Source organism: Apostichopus japonicus, chromosome 12, assembly GCF_037975245.1.
Source record: "Apostichopus japonicus isolate 1M-3 chromosome 12, ASM3797524v1, whole genome shotgun sequence".
NCBI lineage: Eukaryota > Metazoa > Echinodermata > Holothuroidea > Aspidochirotida > Stichopodidae > Apostichopus > Apostichopus japonicus.
In genome coordinates this window covers 5,879,460-5,899,793 of record NC_092572.1, presented here as the reverse complement: position 1 = coordinate 5,899,793, position 20,334 = coordinate 5,879,460, and the positions used below count along the sequence as shown (strand labels likewise).

Below are 20,334 nucleotides of genomic sequence, written 5' to 3'. Positions count from 1 at the left end.
AGGGGACATTCAAAGAGAATATCTGAAAAACCTTACGATTTTTTCACAAATACTGATGCTTAGATAAGTGCTTACTCACAATCAACGAGTCTCCCCGAAATTCGCTCCGCTTACGTTAAACTTCTATGTATATATATATAAAACACGTGGAAAAACCCGAGTTTTTACACACATAATTCCCATTGACATTGGTCACAGAACATTAGTAGGTCATCAACATTTGAACTTGTCAACAAGTTCATCGCACCATGGGAACGACACAACAAATTGAACATGATGTTACATTTTCCCGCCATCTGGACGCCGAGTGTAAATTTTTTGTAATATGCAAATTATGAATGGTACTGTGCTGCGCGAGTAAAACTCATTTTAAACGAGAATAGTTTCGTGTTGAAGGGGAAAACCTTTCTTATACGTGTTTATTTTATTACCCGATATGTTTTGGTTACCAGAAGTAATAAAAAGCAAGAAGAAAACTTTGTGCCTTATCCTTTCGGGGTAACATATCATTTTTAGTAGTAACATCAGGCCTCGTGTTTTGTGTGGACTTTAGGCACATTAGGCTAGGAAACGTTGCACTGATTTATAGAGTACTGTTCAAAGGCTAACGAATACGAGACAAGACTTGGTGCATTGGATATTGTTCGCTGTTTCGCTATGTATAGACGTTCCACTGACAATCGTTTCTTGGCGAGTTGCCAAGTTTAACTAAGAACAAGTGTTTCACGCACATTGTAAGAATGTTGTACAGTACTGTAGCATGCAAATCATCAGGCGACAGCCTGCTGTACCAATGATTTTCCTTGTACAGGTTAAAATGTAAATTCCTTTTTAGGGGGATTTAATGGTCAGCTATTTTGCTCACATATTTTTGCGCGGACATTTGTATTGTATGTTGAATTTAAACAATCCACAGCGCGTACTCCCTCACCTCATATAACCTATGCATTACCGTATTAACCTCGCTCTAGCATCTGGCAATTGTCTGTATGTGAGTGTGGCCATCTCCCTTCCGGTTAAGGTTTGGGTAGTTTAAGATACATGCTTAACACATTTTCTTGACTGAGTATAAACCTTCGGTCTTCCTTCTACCAGCGACGATCGATATTCTTTTGTAACCGGATTGGAAGGAATTAAGTAGGATTATAGCCATTGACCATCTGATGGTAACAATGAACTTCACACTTCTAGCGGGCATGAATAGAATTAGGGAAGCCTTCCGACGGAATCTGCGCTCTGATAAACAGTTCCCCGCAATTACCTGCATTTAAATGCAGGTTTTAACAAAAGATAGAGCGCGGTTAAATGCACTGAGCGCCAAAAACAAGAGCGCGGTTTACCAAGTTACTTATGGGCGGTACTGTATGTTTTATGTGAGATGATCATCTGCAATACGAGTGCTACAGTAAGAGACTTCAACCCAATGTTTACAAAATCCTTTTTAAATGCCCACATTTGCTTTACCTGACATTTACCTATCTTTCTTAGCATAACACTATTGTATTCTGTGTTCTGTATTCATTCACTTGTTTCACTAATTTGACGATACATATTCTCTGCTACTTGGCAAAAATGTTTTAATTTAAATCAGTGTTTGATTAAAGATGTGATGAAAATACATTGAGATTAAGTGTTTACTTCTTTGTTATTAGCAAAAAAGTCTTCATAACAACTTGTAAACATTTTTGTCACCTCTGAAACACACGTAAAATGTTAATGTCACCTCTGATATGCATAAGTGGAAAAATTCTAACTTTTGCAAAACTGCATGGATTTTGGGCAACTTGGATTGGATATTAGCCCTCTGTGAGGAGACATTATTTAGGGAGTTTGACTTGGCCTTATCTTTTTTTTTTAAATAATTTAAAGTTAAAATTAAGAAAAAAATTCCTTCATTTCCAATAAATAATAAAATTAGTTAACATGGAAATATCTGCAATAGTATTAAAAACTTTCTCCTTTTAAGTAACATATAATGATAAGCAATTTAAAGTTTACTTGAATCAGAGTACTGTTTTAACACTGTGTAAATATGGTTGCTTAAAAATATATCTTATTGCTTAAAGTTTCCTAGAGTCACACAGTCACCGAAAAAATTACACCCATAAACGTATATGTTTTAAGCTCTGAAAAGTTGAAATTCCAAAAATTTGAACCCTTTTACATGTAATGTTAGTAAAAATGTTAATATAGATATGGTATTTGAAATTTTAGCCCTTAGTGTACAAAAGTTACACCACTGATTGTGAAAATGACCATATGTGGGCTTAGAGCAGCAGACAACACACAGAACTGAGCAATGTCTGTACCTCAACATTATAGTTACAGTCGTTGACCAACATTTATAGGTTAGATCACCAGACACGTTCCGCGGTCGTACTACTTAGCTAACATCTTTATAAAGTACTGGTAGCTTTCCTTGACAACCATCAAGTTCCCATCAACAGTTAAACTGCTCTAACATAGGGTGTTGTACTGTAGATGCACACTGATTTCATACATATAGAGTGGCAGACGACACTGAATGGTGTTCAGTTTTTCAAAGTGACGTTGAGATACTGTACTGTGCCGTAGACCAATGTGATAGAAACATGATCTATGCTACAAAACTTGTCAGAGGTCTATTCCAATTGTGTGTAATTAACTTTACAATTCTCAAAGTGATATTGGGAAATATCAAATTGGTACCACCATGGAAGCTGGAACACATCACATGACAGTCCATGCATGGTACCCACGCTCCCTTTGATGTAGTTCTTCTAGCCTATAAATAGGCTTTCTATGGTTGTGACGAATAGCTTGATTCAAGCTATAGCAGACAATTACAGCATTACTTCTAATGTACTGTATAATGTGATGCCATCCTGACACATGCTATGTCAGAAAAATTCACCAAAACTTTTTTTTACTCTTCAGTACTAAATGATGGGAAATTGTAGTGTTAATGAGGTCATATCTAGAAAAATTCTAGTAATTTGATATTCCTAGTAACATTCATGCTCAAATATGTAGAATATCATTTTAGACTTGTCACAAGTTGTGAAAAGATGATTACATGTACAGGTCAACTGACACCAAAGTTAAGAAGCAGGATCTTAGTGTACTCTAGTATGTACACTAACTTCAACCACTTGAATCATCCAGTTGAAAATAGTGCTATTTACAATATGCTGGATTCACAACAGTGATGTCCGAAACACATGGTGATGTCGAAAACATACTTTTAAGGTTACTTTGTTATGATATTTGGAAAAGATGGAAAAAGTTTTAAGTAGTGCATGTATGTTTGTAACAATTGATAAAACTTGTCATAATGTATGAAGTGCTCATCTATTGTGTCTTTTTGTCAAGCAATATTAATTCAAACTTGTTTCGAACATCACTGGTGTTTCGGACATCACACACTTGGACGGAAAACTTGTAATGGTAATAATATCAAAACAGATGAGTGGAAATGTACATACAGTACTGTAGTTGAGGGGTACTTATGCTTTAATTAGAGTAACAAAACAGTCTTGCGGGTTTTAACATACTTATATATGTTTGCTCTATGAAGCTGTGAACATCACCAAAATGTGGACGGACACATATTGCATGTTGTTCAACTTTATTGTGTAATACAATGTGGCTGGATGGACACATGTCTGATATATATTTAACAACTATGACAGTATTGAAAAAACACACCACTTTCAACATTTGTTATTTAACCCCAAACTACGCCACTCACAAATTGGTGTATAAATGTGGACGGAAAAAGTGATGTCCGAAACACTGGTCCGATTTCGCAATAACTCACAAATTCATTGGTATATTTTCTAAAATATTTATGAGAGGAACCTAAAGCCACAAAGTTCAATCATGACTCAATTTGGAGTAATCCACTTTTGGAGTTGAGAATAGCTCCATGTACAAATACTGCAGTGCAGTTTGAAAATGGCAACATTTTCCGTCCACATGTTTGCACCTCTGGAAGTAAAGCATACCAAATGCATATCTCAGAAAATTGTCTATGCTATGATAGACCTATAACTAGGTGGACTCTCTCCATGGGGATAATATTTGTATCTCTAGAATCTGTAATTATTTTGTGACAATGCTCCAAATGCCATTTATGCTAATTTGGGCGCATTAACGTGAAGTTCTTCTTCTTCTTCTTCTTTTTGTGAAATTTTAGTTTTTCTTGTACTTAAATTCCCTTCCCCCCCCCCATGTTTGTCGTTTTCCATTTTTTTTCTTCAGACAGGCTGGGTTCCCGCGAGTATCGGGGATTTCCCGAGAATCTGGTTCAGAAGGTTCACAAGGTTTTTCAGCCCTGTTCTTGCTCCTGTGTTGACAATTTAACCACAAATTTCCCAAAATCTCCTATATAGTGTACACACTGTTATCCTTCTCCAGCTCTAATTGCCCACTCTGGATCAATGAATAGGAAGTCACAATATTTGAAGGGTTACAGTACTCTCAAAAAAGTGCTACAGTAATGCACAAAGTACATAGCAAATTCTAATACAGATCTGGTGTCACTAACTTCTGCATGCAATGTATATTCAAGATTTGAGGTGAAAGCGGAAAAGAAGTCAGTGTTAACCATGGTGTTAACTACAGGGTGCGAAAGTTATTCAGCGGTCACAGCAATTGCTGGAAATAGTTCTTAATGTATATATATATCTAATGTTAAGACAGAGATATGTACAGAGGCACACCCTTGGTTAGTATAGCAACCATGAAAACAACATAAAAGTAATACACACAAACACTGTGAAGTTAATGATGAACCCTCTGGTAACTTTGTCCACCAACACATAAAACTATGAGCACATGTAGTTTCAAAATAAACTTTTCTCCCACATAATAATAGCAGAAACCCAACACAGAAGGTAACAAACCTGAAGCATGTAGAATGAAGTACTTAACAACAATAACATGCATACTACAGCAGTAATAAAATACTAACAATTCCAATTCAATTTCAAGTTTATTTCTCATACTGTATGTTTGTACAAGATTATTACAAAACTAACATTACAGTAGGAATATTATGAATGACATTAGAAAAACAGCAAGGCTGCTATCTCAGCTAGTGACCAAGTATAGAAAAACAACAGTTTGTCCGCTTTCGAATTTATGCTCTATTTCTCCCCTGTGTGATTTTTGGTTCCTTGCTTTAGCAAAAGGAACCTATGCAGTCAGGTTTGCGTGTGTGTGTGTATGTGTGCGTTTGTTTTGCTATCTGACCGAGGACTTGAACAAAAGAATTTCAGGTCCTCGGTTGTGATTTCTAAAGAATCACCACGTCCTCGGAAGAATTCTATTGTATGGGGTATTGTTAAAGTTAGGGTACGTGGATTTGAACAATGGAAAATACAATGGGGTCCTCGGTCTGAATGAAACACAAACATGCGTGTGTGTGTGTGTGTGTGTGTGTGTGTGCGTCTGTGACACTTGCTTGGGTACGCTCTATCTCAATAAGGGAATGTTGGATTGAGGCCAAACTTGGACTATAGATCCGCCATATAGAGAAGGTGTGCCCTATTGTTTTGGTGCCCACAAAGGTCACCAAAGGTCAGTTATGGTCCAAAAACCGAAAATATTAAAACTGCAATAACTCCCAGTGCCAATGTGTGACAAGGTTGATAGTTTGGGACAAGTTGTGAACTGGTTAGAGGAACATTTTCAAACCTAACGGTCATGTGATCCGAGGTCAACAAAGGTCAACGAATGATAAAAAAAACTAGTATTTTTGCGATAACTTGAGAACGAAATGTCCGTAAGGGTTGGGAGTTGCTCCAATGTAATCCAATTGTCGACCCGCATCTGGGTGACCCTTGACCTAAATTTGAAAAAAACTAGTATTTTGGGGGGAGAAAATGGGCAAAGAAAAAAATGTTTGTATTTGTATAGTTTGATGCTATATTTAGGTCTCATCGATCCAAAATGTAAATAAGTTGACCTAAGGTGACCTTTGTATGTTAAGTTATATGAGGTCAAAGTAAATTTTCAGACATTTAATGCAATAACTCCCAGTGCCAATGTGTCACACGGTTGATATTTTGGGACAAGTTGCAAATGGTATAGGGGAATATTTTCAAACTTAACGGTCATGTGATCCGAGGTCACCAAAGGTCAATTAATGATAAAAAACTATTTTTTTGCGATAACTTGAGAATGAATTGTCCGTTAGGGTTGGGAGTTGCTTCAATGTAATCCAATTGTCGACCCGCATCTGGGTGACCTTTGACATCAATTTGACCTCTGGTGACCTTTTCATGTTTTGTGGATTTTTCCAGTTTCGATGCTATTTTCAGATGTTAAAGGTACCTTCTGATCATAAATGTCAATAGGTTGACCCCCGGATGAGCTTTGAGTGTGAAGTTATAGGAGGTCAAAGTTAATTTTCAGACATTTAATGCAATAACTCCCAGTGCCAAGGTGTGACAAGGTTGATTTCTTTGGACAAGTTGTGAATGGGATGGTGGAACATTTTCAAACTTAAAGGCCATGTCATCTGAGGTCATCAATGTTATCATATCTGTTGGCCCGCTTGTAGGTGACCTTATATTTCTTACATTTTCAACGCCATATTTAGATCTCAAAAGTGCCTTTTGATAAAAAATCAGATCACATTTTGTGATCACAAAAGTGTTGCAGACAGTTTAGTGTTGGTTACTTTATGGGAACATGTAGGACCACAATTATTTGTTTGCAAGACATCAATTTAAGCAAATTTGATGTTAAACTTTTGTTCTTCTTTTCTTGCAGGCTGCTGTGGAAGTGAACACCATCATATGATTGCTGTCAATCACATAGCAACTTTTGAAAATCTGTTCTACATATGTTGGAGTGACTTTCTATAGTCTCAGTCAATGGAGATGTTGCAGTGTCACTTTATTTTGGCAAGTTTACTTGTTTTGAATGGTAAGAAAACTTAACAGGGGTAATAGAACACAGTAGCTGCAGTACTGTAGCTGCAGCCTCTAAAAACCACTTTACAGTACCGCCATGTCAAGGTTATGCTGACATCGGCTTTCAAATGGCAGTAAATGTCTCAAAGCTGTAAAAAAAATGACTGCATTGTCCAAGATTAGGTTCTAGGTACAGTATAATGAGCCCCATTGCAAACTGAACTGAAGTTGCCCCAACTACTGTATGTTCAACAATTTATAAAAGGATACAGCAACTTATAACTCACTGTGGTACACATCAAAGGTTCATGCAAGTTTCAATGTAGCTTTCACGTTTACAAGGACAGTCTTCAGAGATTGACCTACAGTATTCAAAGAACATAACAGCTTTTGTTTTCAAAAAAAGTGGAATACATTCTTAGTACCGTATATCCCAAGATTCAGTATGTTACATCACATAGCTCATAGTTAGCATGTGTCTTTCTTATAGTGAGTACAGTACCCTAATAGTTTTGGTGTAGTTCAAAGGTCATTTGGGGTCAGCAGTGGTCCAACTGTCCAAATATCAAACAGATCTCATAAGGTTAACTATAGCAAATGCAAATTCAGCTCTTTGTTGTAAGAGTGAGCAAGCAAAAAAATTACCACAACAAACAATGTCCATGTGTTTTTCTTTCATCTTTGTGGTATTATGTCACACCGTACTCTGCATATTTATACTGTTCTCCATCTGCAGTATGAACTTCAGCCAGGGTTATTAGCTTGTAAACTAGACTTATGCTGCATATTTTATGTATTTAAAGGCAAGTAACTGCTGGGAGGGGTTTCCCCTCTGGTTATACTAGATGCTCTTCAATGAAAAGAAAAGAAAATGCAAAAGATGTTAATCCCTAACTCTACAAAATGATGAGTAGCCTAGCAATATTATACATGATAATCACAGGACAATACAATATGTCTGAATGCTTGACATATATGTTAGTTGTATACTGATAAGATATGGTCAAAAATGGCTTGAGCAGCAAAATGAAAGTGTGATATTTTCCATTTTTGAGGCAATATACAGTATCTCTGTAACTGTACTCCAACAATCTTTGCGACTGCATTTGTTAACTCAATACACAAAACAGGCCTAGGCAACAATGTTTAAGACTCTAGCTCGTTTTATCAAGAATCTATGAGGACTCAAACTTGGTACTTTGTACTGGAATCAAAAATGGATCAGGCTATTAAAACATGACCATGGCACTTGCATTGTTACAGTAACACAGTATGATCTTCTTGTGGAGAACTTTACACACATTGATGTTATTGGTTTTGTTGAATCTTGACCCAAAATATGTAAGCCAACTTTTCAGTATTTTGTGACAGATCTTGTATATTTGCTTTTCCAATAATTTGAAGCTGGACTTTGTAGTGGTGTGTGATTGGAGTTCTGGAATAGAAATAGGTTATTAAATTGCCATACATGCAAAAAGGAATTCTACAGGTACAAATACAGTATTTAAATGTGATCAAACTCAATTATTACTCAACTCCATTATTCGCACACAGCAAACATTAATGTATAATTTTGCTAGTGATATGTTTGATTTTGCAGGTTGTTTCTTTGAAGTGTCATGTCAGAATGTATACACCTATACAACCAAGGTTAATCAATCCTTACCATGTATAATAACAGAGCAGACTACATCAGGTACATGGACAGAGGTAGTAGTCGGAAACCCACCAATTAGAGTGTTGACGTATCAGAGAGGAAGCTCTCCTCCCGTTACTAAATCAACAGTAGAGAAGTATGAAAACTTTGATGATACACTGGAGCCTACTTTTTTTAACCTGGACATATTGAACGTTGAGGAGGAAGATGGAGGTCTTTATACTTGTGCTCCTATTGATGGTGGTGGAGCCTCATATGATGTCATAGTTGAAGGTATGGCTTGCTAGAACGCTATTCATGAATGTTTTAATGAATTGGGTGGGGGGGGGGGGGGAGTGTTGCTACCTTTCAAGCAATTAATTTGGCATGGTACCAAATTCTACAGTTTATGAAGTGCTGTGAATCTTTCACCTGCAGTTTTCACTTAAGGGAGGTTAACAGTTCAAATTTGTGATCATTTGTCACTGTTTCTCTCGACTTGAAGTATTGTTTAGGTGCTGGTTCTAAATAGAAGTGGGATAATGTATATATATAGCTACTAACCGGCAGTGTTAAGTGTGTACTTTTGCTCTGTAAAGCAGTGGCGTGCTCACACAGAAGGCTGATGAGAGAGGGATGACTCTGTCACCTCCATCAACAATCAGGGAAAAATGGTTCTGTTGGTTCATTTTTTACATTCAGTTGCGGAAGAATTAGACAAGCCCTTAGTGTATACCCTCCACCCATTGTCAAGCTCATAAAAACATTTAGCTGTAGTAACCAGTACAAGGATTGAAAACTCATTACATTTGATTTCTGTGTTATTTTCTTCAGTGCTTGCTAAGCCAACTATCCAGTATGAATCACAAGATGTAGATGTACTGAATGTCATTGTTGGAACATCATATGATCTAACCTGTTCTGCTGCTGGAGCTCGATCTAACAGTGACTTAAGCTTGATGTGGGAACCTTTACTTGTAGAGAAAACTCCTCTTGTCATTACACCTAATGGTAACTATACGGACTACAACATAACATCTACATATACTGCAGTGAGAGGTGACAGTACTATCACCTGTCAGCTTACTGGATATGTGATGCAAGTTGAAATCAATGACCAACGTATGGAACACATTTCACATACAGTGAATCTTAATGTTCAGTGTAAGTAGAAAACAACAACTTTTATATCTCTTATTTTACTTATAAATGTTTCTTTATTTTGAAAGACAAATACAGTAAAATGTATTCTTGTACCCATTATCAGCCTGTATTGTTTTCACCGGCAAACATTGACAATATCAGTTTGTTATCAGTGTTGGTAATTACAACTTTCCATGATATGCATACTTGGCAGCCTATGATTTATAAATAGTATTTGGTATGTGCATGTGTCTTATTGAGTACAAGGACCTGTTTTCTTTCCTGTGGAGTTCAAAGTATGAAAGGCAGAAGAAGAGAGGAAAAGAAAAAATGATACATCTCTTATATGTTATGTGGATCCATCTTCAAGAGTGTAAGAGCCCGAAATACTAACAGATGGGATGTGTAGTGTGTTATTGCAATGCTAAGTAAATTTAATCAGGTTTACATTTTTAACATTTTTAAATTTACTTAAAACTTCTAGGATGTTTTGGCATCAAAGCATAATATTAGGTACATGGAGTTTGTTACTATTGCTACAGTGATTTCCTTCGGGTACAGCACAGTGATAACACCTACTGTGATCCCGAAAGACAGTCAAGTACCCGGTCCTGAACTTACATCAGATGTGATTATCAATTTAATAGGTCCGATGACAATTGAGTACCACTCTGAATGAACACCCCCTTAATTGGTACGAATTTACTAGACTGCTGATTAAACCAAACAACAGATACTGTCACTCCTTGCTAAAACTTTCTCCTCCTAGTGAGCAGTAACGTGTTTAGAAATTATTTTCTTAAATGTTGGTTTCTAGATTCTACCATAAGAAAAAATGGAAGCAATCAAACCCAAGGAATGGCAAGGAATCACAAAGCTCTTTGATGATCTAGTTTTCTCCATCAACTTCAAACGAAAACAAACTTGTCATACCTCCCCCCCCCCCCTTCACACACTAGCAAGACACTATACCTAAAAGGTATTACATTTGTTAAAAAATATCTTGTTTTATAGTTTTCAAATATTTTTGTACCAATGGAATAACGATAGAACCATGATAAAAAGAATCTAGCAAAATAGTATGTCTAGTAACTTGATCGTTACAGAAGTAAATATGTCTACGGGGAAATTAAATTACCTTGCGAATGTGTACTTTCAATGGACATTCTGTTTGTCTAATGAAAATGTGTATGCTGTGACCATATTGATGCTTTCATGTTGAATGAAGCATGATGACAAAGTAACCTGGGATTTTTTCTCTCTGGAACGTCATATTTTCCTTTGTGGTTTCTAAATAAAATACACAGGGATCTTTTTGGTATTCATTCGGCATTTCTCAGTATGTAAACTGTTTTAGTAGGAGGTGTTAAGACTGGTCTCAAATTAACACACAGTGCAAGGTTTTCACCAATTGATGAAAGATATATGAAGGATGTATGAATGTGTCGTCTATGATGGTATTGGATTCATTGGTAATTTGTGTACAATAAATGGAGTCGTGCAATATTAGGGTCCTGAGTGACGATCATGTATAATCATGTGCAAGTCATAATGTACAGACAAAAATCTTTGTTTTTACAACCTGCAATGTAAAAAGTGCAAACAACAAAATCACACATAATATGGTCATGTCTAACTAACGCAAGCCAAGCAAACCGATGTAATCAATACAGGAATATTTTTTGTCTAAAGACGGCAGGCTTAATTTTGGATAAATTCTTTCTCCGTATGTAACCTGTTTACTTGAGGTGTTAAGAATAGTCTCAAATTGACACCCAGTTCAAGACTTTCACTAATGAAAGGTATATAAAGGATGGGTGAATGTTTCGTCTCCGATGGTAATTGGCAATCTGTGTACAACAAATGGATTCGTGTAAATTGAGGTCCTGAGTGACAATCGTATAGGATCCTGTACATGTCGTAATATACAGACATTCATACTTTTTTGTAACCTGAAATGTACAAAACTGTGAAACAACACAAGCACAATTATAAAATGGCCATGTGAGGCTAACACAAGCCAAGCCAACCAATGTAAAAATCTGGAACACCAAGGGCAGCATTCTTTTTAGTTACATCAATTATGCACAACATGCATGCTGTATGTGGGCACACAGTTGCCAGGTACGTTAGCACACTGATTGTAGTCGAGTCAGATTTGTGCGTTATGATAGCCCAGCCCTGCAATTGAATAATGGCAATGACTTACACCATGGGTTGCCTTGTAAATAGACGAAGTGCATTGAGTTTTTGCAATGCAGGGGAGGAGAGGTAGGAGAATGATTGACTCAGTTGTCCAGAATTGTTATCCAATACATGCCAATGATTAGTTTGTTGTATCATATACCTCATAATCGTCAAGGGAATTATCATGTCGAATGTACAAAAATGAATGATCAATAAAAGGAACAAAATAGCCTACTTACTGTAGCATTAACAGAAGCAAAATTCTTCTGGGAAAGTGTTCAATACCCAGTTTTCTAGCACAACCACTTCCTTTTTTACACAATATTCATTATAAGCTACAGTAACTATGATGGAACACACAAAACAATCAATAATAGGCATACATCAATCTTTACATGTGGTAGAACTATTCGACTCCCCAGAAAAGTTTATAATGAAGTCACATAATTGAAGGTAAAAAAACGAACCTTCCGTGCAATCGATGGCAAGTCATATCTGGACCATTCAAAACCGATTTTTAAAAAATACAACGCCCTAACCGTCTTTGATAACTTAATGTCAAGTACCCTAGCCGTATTCATGTTCCAATCCTGCCACAATTTATTACCAAATTTACTCTCCGATTTGTTTGCTCCTCGTAGTCATTGTTGCTACACCAGAGATAGTTCTGATTACATCATCCCTTTCTGTAGTCTCGCAATAAGCCAGCGTAACATAAGATATTCAGGACTGTTCACCTGGAATGTTCTCCCAGACTCGATCAAAAAATCTTCTCACTAAGCTTGAAAAGAAATTACAATCCTATCTGATTATTTTTAATTTACATTTTGATTGTTATCTAGCCATGCATTGCCCTTTTCTTACTGTTTTGTCCTTTATTCTGTTTATCCGTATTGTTCTTTTCCACTCATGAGCATGTTTTCTTTGTTTCTCTTTAAAAGGGTAAGTGCTCACATCCCATAAGCTATTAGTAGCTTCCTTGTGTAATCCCTTTAACCCTTTATCCCTTTATCATGTTTCAAATCTCTTATCTGAATACATCACTGTCAATTCTTTGAACATTGTTGGTTGAAATAAAGTTGAATTGAATTGCAATAACTTCAATATATATGCAAATTATGTTAAAACAAGGGAAATAAATCCTGAATAATTTAAAGATATTGAGCTATTGTTGGGGGACATAGGCACAAGGTACATTTTATTTATATAATCTTAATAAATGATGTTAGATGATGTATTGTAATTATAATATATTAGTAATGAGGTACGTACAGTTTAATGTACACAGGCACCTGGTGCTTACCCTTGTACTTACCTAATTGTAATGTAAAAGTATATACTTATATTTTTTCTTTGTAGATGCACCTATGTGCACCTTGGATATACAGAAAGGAGAAGACTGTACAGAAGTCACATTAACTTGTGAATGTGAAGCTGTACCTGCAGCCATAACTCAATATTCATTCTTCAACGGAAGTAGTAATATAAATAATGGAACTAGCAAAACGTTCACTGAAAGTGTTGCCTATGGAACCTCAACTGGATTCTCTTGTAGTGCTACCAATGACATTGGTCCTGGTGAAAAGTCAGATGTAATAGTTCATGATTGCGACAAAGGTGAGTCTTCAAAAGATATCCTACAGCTACCCTGTGCACTTAAAATTATCAATTTAGCAATGGGGTAAGTTTTGTTATTAAACCACCAATGTTGTCATTGTCTTAAAGTGTAGATCAATATTGAAGTGTTGATATACTGTCAGTAATGTTATTAGTGAAAAAAAGTTTGCGTCCCAGGGATGCAAGCCCCCGAAAAAGTTTGCTCCCTGTAAAAAAACGCTTGCGTCCCAATCGAAAACCAATTACGTTTATTGTATGACCTACTGTTACTAATACTAGTGTAGTATCACAGCCTATACTTTATGAATGTTATACACAATATAGGGCAGAAATGCTCAGTGCCTTAACTTCGCTATTTTCAGGGGCGGCCGTGGGCGCCCCTCCCTTCGACCACCCTGCCGTTTCAACCCATTTTAACCCCCAGTCCCCCCTCCTTCATCCGTCCTTCTACTGTACTTCCCTACTCGCCAACTCCGTAGTAGATCCGTGCTTTGACCTTCCAACAAACAACTTCAAAAATCCCATTACCTACAGTGTGCATATCTCTCGCTAAATTCCAATAAACTGTACTACTGCATGTACATGCCTGTTCGAGCTTCATTTTCAACTACACATGCGCTAATCCTTAAAATCTGATCCAACATTAATCCTGGCTCTTTGCAAGCAATAATCTATACGAAAATTACAGTAGGTATATGTAAATAGTTTTTTAAGCAATGTAGCTTAAAAAAAAATCAGTTCAATGTTCTAAAGTACAGTTAGTTTACACACGAATGTTGCGACAAAATAACATTTACTGAAGCACGTGGTTTATTGGACTGCAAAATGTTTTTGCAACAGAAACTACTGATGGTAAGAATGCACATTTTACATTAGCAACTACTGTATTAATACAGAGAGAAGAAACATACTGTGAGCTGAAATATCCTGTTCAGGATCAGACATGTTAGCTTCCCACAAAATTCATAGATTGTCTCGACTCATTAACATTTTCTGATCAAAACAATGATTCAAATATTACGAAGCCTCTTCGTTGTCAAAAGGTATACGCACTGTCAGTGGCGTCACCAGACTTTTCAGTCTGGGGGCACAGGGGGGGGGCACCAGTATTTGATTGGGGCCACTTAGGTGGATACGGATCGCCGTCCTTGGGGAGGGGTCTAAGGGGAGAGGGTGGAAAATTTTCGCATAAGGAGGATGGGCTAGACGCAAAATGGTGCCACATTTGATGCTAAATTCGATCTGAAGATATCTCCAGAAATTGCTATTTTTGAGGTAATGATTTTAACAACCCGCAGAATTTTGTAGAGGATATGAACCACATGCTGTCGATATTATGCCTAACCCTATCAATAGAACCTACATTTGTTGAATTAATGTGTGCATGACCCCCGACTCCTTTCTTGTCCTTCTCGTTTTCTCCCATTATCTATTAAGATGTAACAGGTTCCAGCACCGTTATTGGCTCCTATCAGGGATCTCACCATGCAATCCAAAGTTTGATCACACATCGAGTATGGCTCAGTATGCAGGTGTGAACATTCACCATTTGTTCCTGCAAGCATCTGACCTCAAATGACCTCTGCACCCCCTACACAACAGGGTTAATATATGGGTCCACAAATATAGAATTGAAGAAAATACGAATTACTGTGCTTCTTTGTCCTTATGAAAAACCAACTCAGATGATGGGAGTTGAATATAACAAAATATATATATATTTTTTTACCAACCCAAATCTCAGATGGGGGGGGGGCACTCGGGGGCACTAGGTTTTCCAGGGGGGGCACGTGCCCCCCTGGCCCCCCCTTGGCGACGCCACTGCGCACTGTATGTGACACGGCCTAACGTTATGATATTGGAGTGCACACACATGATAGCCTATACCGCCAAAAACTTCACTATCTGTACACAGGGGAAAGTTAGTTGCAAGTAATTGTTGTTAAACAACATACTCCGTGTTCACTGAGCACTACAGTTGCACGAATTTTCACAGACAATGGATGGGAACTTATAACCAATCAAATCATGGGAATTTTGGAAAAGCATCATTGCCTATTTTTAGCATGAAAATCTCCGTAATGGGGTTTTGTTAACACTGTACCTTGCGGTTGATTGTTATGATATATTTATTTTCAAACAAATTCAATGATTTGTTGGAGTAGGAGAAATTTTGCTTCTTGTTAGAAGAAGTTGTGGTCTTTTGAAAAGAAATAATGTTCATTCCAAAATGTGTTTTGACAGTTTTGTTATGTTTTCCGTTGACCTAGTTGTGAGTGTGTATACTTGGAATTTGTTTCTCAAAAAAAAAAAAAATTGCGTCCTTGGGACGCAAGCAATTTGAAGATTTTGCGTCCCTGGCCAAAATATTGCGTCCCGGACGCAGAATCCTGCGTTCGTAACAATGCTGTACTGTGCATTGTTTGCATTAGTTGAAGGTTATTGTTCAGTTTGACTTGGGTAAGAACAAGGAAAGTTGCAAGAACCTTGGATGTATCTTCAAATTGGAGCATGGATAAATTAAAAAAATTCCATTGCTTACCAATCTTTGCGCTATGACAGTGAGCTTTATCTGGAGGGAGGAAGCTCATCAGGATGTGGAACAGCTGAAAGTCATTTAAAACAATAGTCCTGGTCAAAATATCTTTTTGATATATTAAAGAGGAACATAATCTCATTCTGGTGAAATTTGCATTCAATTCCTTTGTACTGTTTTTGAAATATTGACAGTTGAAGTTGCCACCTTTCATACCAAGTGAACCTGGTGCAAACAGGTGTGACGTAATTGTTGCACACTGCTAAATAATGTTTTGTTTCCTTTAATATTTGCGTCTCAGTTTATAGTCCACAATTGGATGCATCCATAATGTGAATGTACCATAGGTATTGGTATTTTATATACTTCACATCCCCTTAAGAGAAACTAGTAACCCTGGCAAAGTAGCAATCCAAGGTCAAATCAACAGACTGAAAAATAAAGAAAATACAAAACATTACTTGTCAGGGGGAACTATGACATCACACTTTGCTTCAAGTTCACTTTTGGTAGAGTATCAGATAATTTCAACTGTCAAATGTCAATACCCAAAAAAGGGTATATAGGAATTGAATGCAAATTTCACCAGATTGCTTAGATTATGCTCCTCTCTAACAAACAAAAGACCTGGACTATTCTTTTAAGCCAAATGTTGCATATCAGAAGACAGATCCTTCAGATGCTAATTAGGTCCTTATCCATGTATACTTGTGTCAGTTGCCCTGAAGGTGTATCATCCCTTACCCTCAAATTTATTTTTGATGCCATCACAGTCTAAGCAGGGAAGTGGTCTAAGATATTTGACCATGACTAATTTGCTAGAATTACTTTCAGGGCAGAATTAGCTAGTCAGCGTAACCTTATCGCTTGTGTTGTTGAGCTACTAGTGCTTTACCACATTGGCCATGGCGCTGTATGCTAAGTTTAGTTCATTAAACAGTGAATACATACAACACTGTACTATAGACTCATGGCAGCCGTCTTCTGAATTGGTTTCCTTTCACAGATGCAAGGGTTGAGCCACTGTAGTATTCTAGTTTCCACCTCAAATGCATTGTGGGAAACATTCTTTGGGCCGATTTTGTGGGGCCCAATATGTTTGGGACCATTTGGGCACTTTTTTGTTACATTGCAATAACTCCGCAACCTTAAGTTAGATTGAATCCACACTTAGTATACAGTTGCTGGTTGCTGGTACATGTAGGCCATCTGGGCCCCAAAATATGGCAGGCCCATGTTAGGGCGAGGTGGATCCAGATTTTTTCTACCTCAAATGCATTTTGGGACACATTCTTTGGGCCCAAACTTGTGGGGCCCAATATTTTTGTGACAATTTGGGCCATACTTATGGGGTTTAACAGCAATGTTACTAGAAAAAAAGTTTGTGTCCCAGCGATGCAAGTCCCCAAATAAGTTTGAGTCCTGTTATAAAAGCTTGCTTCCCTTTCGAACATCAATTGCGTATATTGTATGACCTACTTTTACTAGTGTAGTTGTAAAGATGCGATGGTATTCCTGCCTTTACTGTGTGAAGTTCTACACAATATCATGGACAGATGGCCCAGTGCCTTAGCTTCGCTGTTGACAGGGGCGGCCCGACCCCCCTCTTTTCACCCACCCTGCCCTTGCAACCAATTTTTACCCCTATCCTTGCCCTATTACTTCCTTTATCGCCATAGTAGTTCCATGAGCTTGCAGGGATTCCAACAACCAACTCTTCAAAAATCCCTGTTCCTACAGTGTGTATGTATACTGTATCTCTCGCTAAATTCCACAGTACTGCATGTACATGTATGCCTGTTTGAATTTCAGGGTTTCAACTATGTACAGTACAGTGCATATGCGCAAATCCTCAAAACCTGATCCAACATTTACCAGCTCCAAGAAAATTACAGTAGGCCTATGTAAATCACTTTTTAAGCAATGTCGATTAAAAAATCAAACTTCAATGGTTACTTTTGACGATGCATGAAGAACAGTAGTTTACACACAAATGATGCACAAAAGAAATTGACTGAACCATGTGGTCAAAAGGACCGCGAAAAAGTTTGCAAGTAAGAAACTTAGTACAGTACTTTGGTATGACTGCACATTTTAAAGCAGCATTTTGCGTTTGTCCAGAATTTTTCCGTGTCTATCGAGTTTTTATCATAATACGATCACAAAAGACAAACTAAGACTTTCTCATACTTTTTTCCCCACATCGAACGTTAATTAGCAAGTAATTAAGGATATTATATGATTCTGAGAATTGTGTCTCCCAGACACAATCGACATTAGTATTTATCACATGCAGCTCTACAAACCGCCTATTCAAATTCAACCAATCAGTGAAGAGATGTTTATGTATGACTTGGAGCTTAAAATATTCTCAGTCATTGGCATGGTAATCCCTCAGCGTCTTTACCGTGAGTAAAGTGTACACGCACGTAAGCCTACTGTACGTAGTACTTAGCAAAATATTTAGTTTCGTATAATTGATACATGCACACAATACTTTAACCTGGTGACGAAGTGACAAAAGAATAAAACAATGAAGAAGCGCTCAAATGGGAAATATAAATTTTTGAAGAACCTAACTTCACCTGAAAAGAGAAAATGGCGGAAAGCCCAGAAGAAAAAGTGTCACGACACCGTGTCTCTTTCGGGAATCAATGGGAAAGATGGAGCGAAGTGAAGAGGAATTTACATCTGAAGAGTGATTCAGAAGTCACTCGACTTCTACTCGACAGGTAAGCAAAGGATATAATTGTTCGTTACAGGTTTTGTTTACATGATTAAACGTTACTTCTCATTATCGGTGAGAGAAACTGAGACCGAACCTCTGCCTCCACTATTATTACTACAGTATCTAGTTTAGCCTAGGCCAGTATAGGGGCCTATACTAAGTCTATAATACTACTAGTACTAGTAGTATAGTGTACTTAGCCTATTATTTACTAGCACAACCAAGGCCAGTTAGGCTAAACGCTCTTACTTTTCTTACTCTTTCTTCACAGTCATAGTCTTATCAAATTGCAACAAGTTTTTGTTCTTGATACAGTGCTAACTAACGTTCACGCCGACGCATAGATATTTTACACTAGACTTAACAAGGCATGGGCTATGATGGCAGTGATTGCATATGCAGTAGCCGAAATCACGAGGCCTACGTTCTGGCGGTTCCCGTTAGTTTCATGCCCTAAATAATGTTTGTTTCCTCCCCTAAAAACGTTTCTTACCTCTGTACCTCCTCAATCATGGGGAGGAAATTATCGTTTTTCCAGGGAGGAAGCTGATGAAAACATATTGGCTAGGCTATGTGGAAAGAATAAATTTAGTAGGCCTAGGGCCTAAGTGGAATAACTGTAGGAATTTCGTTTCATTTCTACCTTTTCTACAAATATCTCTTCCCATATAGCCTAGCCAATTTGCCTCCCTTGAAAAATGTTTGTTTGATTGAAATCGTTATTTTCTCTCGTAAATCAAAAATTACAGTTACTTCAGTACCTAACTCTTTCTACGTAGCCTAGCCAAATGTCTTCTTGCTTGAATTCCTCCCCTGAGAAACAGTACTTTCCTCCCTGAGTGATAGTTTATTTTTGTGATTCTACTTTCAGGTTTACAAGAAATTTCTCAAAGTCTGCAGGCAGATGGACCTGTGTTCCTGTTATGGAAAAGAATAGTTACAAGTACATTCCGCAACTGATGAAGGACATATTTAGACGGAGGCTTGATGATGACAATTCTCAATTAGGTCGTGTTGTCGTGTTGTTCTTGCTGAGGATGACCCAAGGCACATCTCTGGTACAATTTGCCCGAGCCAACCTCCATCAGTTTTACAGCTTCTTGCAAGCCATCATAGCAGGATGGGACCAAGTTCTACTGTTGTAATGAGTCAAATCTATAAGTCTTCCTTGCATCAGCAAGTGATATCATATTTTTTTGGGTGGGGGGGGGTGGGATGGAGTTGTTGCACAGCTTGTTGCAAGCCATCAGAGCAGCATGGGGCCTAGTTCTACTTTGTAATAAGTCAAATCTATTAATCTTCCTCACTTCAGCAAGTAATATTATTTGGGGGTGGGGGAGGTTGGAGTGATTGCAACCTGCATGTCTCCTACAACTTTGCAGTAATTTAAAAAGTGGTAGGGGTGCGGGGCTCCTTTTCCCATAGTCATCAGTCATGCCAATTGATCTAAAACATAATGCATGTACTAGTTTGGAATCAGGTTTGGACTCGAAGAACTATTCCTTTTTTTCAATTTTTGTTGTTGTAAAGATCAGCAGACTTATTCTAAGCACATTCATCAATAAAAAATGAACACTTATTTAAC

At 37.4% G+C, this 20,334-nt stretch overlaps 3 protein-coding genes across 19 annotated transcripts in view; 2 read left to right on the top strand and 1 right to left on the bottom strand.

The window, feature by feature from the left end:
• LOC139977545 (uncharacterized) overlaps positions 1–20,334 on the bottom strand; it is a 270,650-nt gene that overhangs the window by 79,931 nt on the left and 170,385 nt on the right. The gene's annotated exons all lie outside the window — the stretch shown is intronic.
• The window catches only part of LOC139977552 (uncharacterized), a 94,948-nt gene that overhangs the window by 20,974 nt on the left and 53,640 nt on the right, over positions 1–20,334 (top strand). For all 11 annotated transcript variants that reach the window (XM_071986948.1, XM_071986952.1, XM_071986947.1 and 8 more), the window contains exons 2-5: positions 6,760–6,915; positions 8,503–8,832; positions 9,373–9,702; positions 13,228–13,485. In XM_071986948.1, the coding sequence (XP_071843049.1) occupies positions 6,864–6,915; positions 8,503–8,832; positions 9,373–9,702; positions 13,228–13,485 (970 nt within the window). In that variant the 5' untranslated portion in view covers positions 6,760–6,863. The remainder of the gene's footprint in view (positions 1–6,759; positions 6,916–8,502; positions 8,833–9,372; positions 9,703–13,227; positions 13,486–20,334) is intronic.
• LOC139977915 (uncharacterized) lies at positions 18,506–20,312 on the top strand. The gene is made up of 2 exons (XM_071987639.1): positions 18,506–18,753; positions 19,621–20,312. Exons 1-2 carry the CDS (start codon positions 18,620–18,622, stop codon positions 19,892–19,894), a joined length of 408 nt encoding a protein of 135 aa, XP_071843740.1. The 5' UTR covers positions 18,506–18,619; the 3' UTR covers positions 19,895–20,312.

Bases quoted from the DNA above. Each gene is read 5' to 3' on its own strand.
- LOC139977915 (XM_071987639.1), top strand. From the start codon at position 18,620: ATGGCGGAAAGCCCAGAAGAAAAAGTGTCACGACACCGTGTCTCTTTC. The intron at 18,754-19,620 runs GTAAGCAAAGGA...TTCTACTTTCAG, and splicing joins ACTCGACTTCTACTCGACAG to GTTTACAAGAAATTTCTCAA.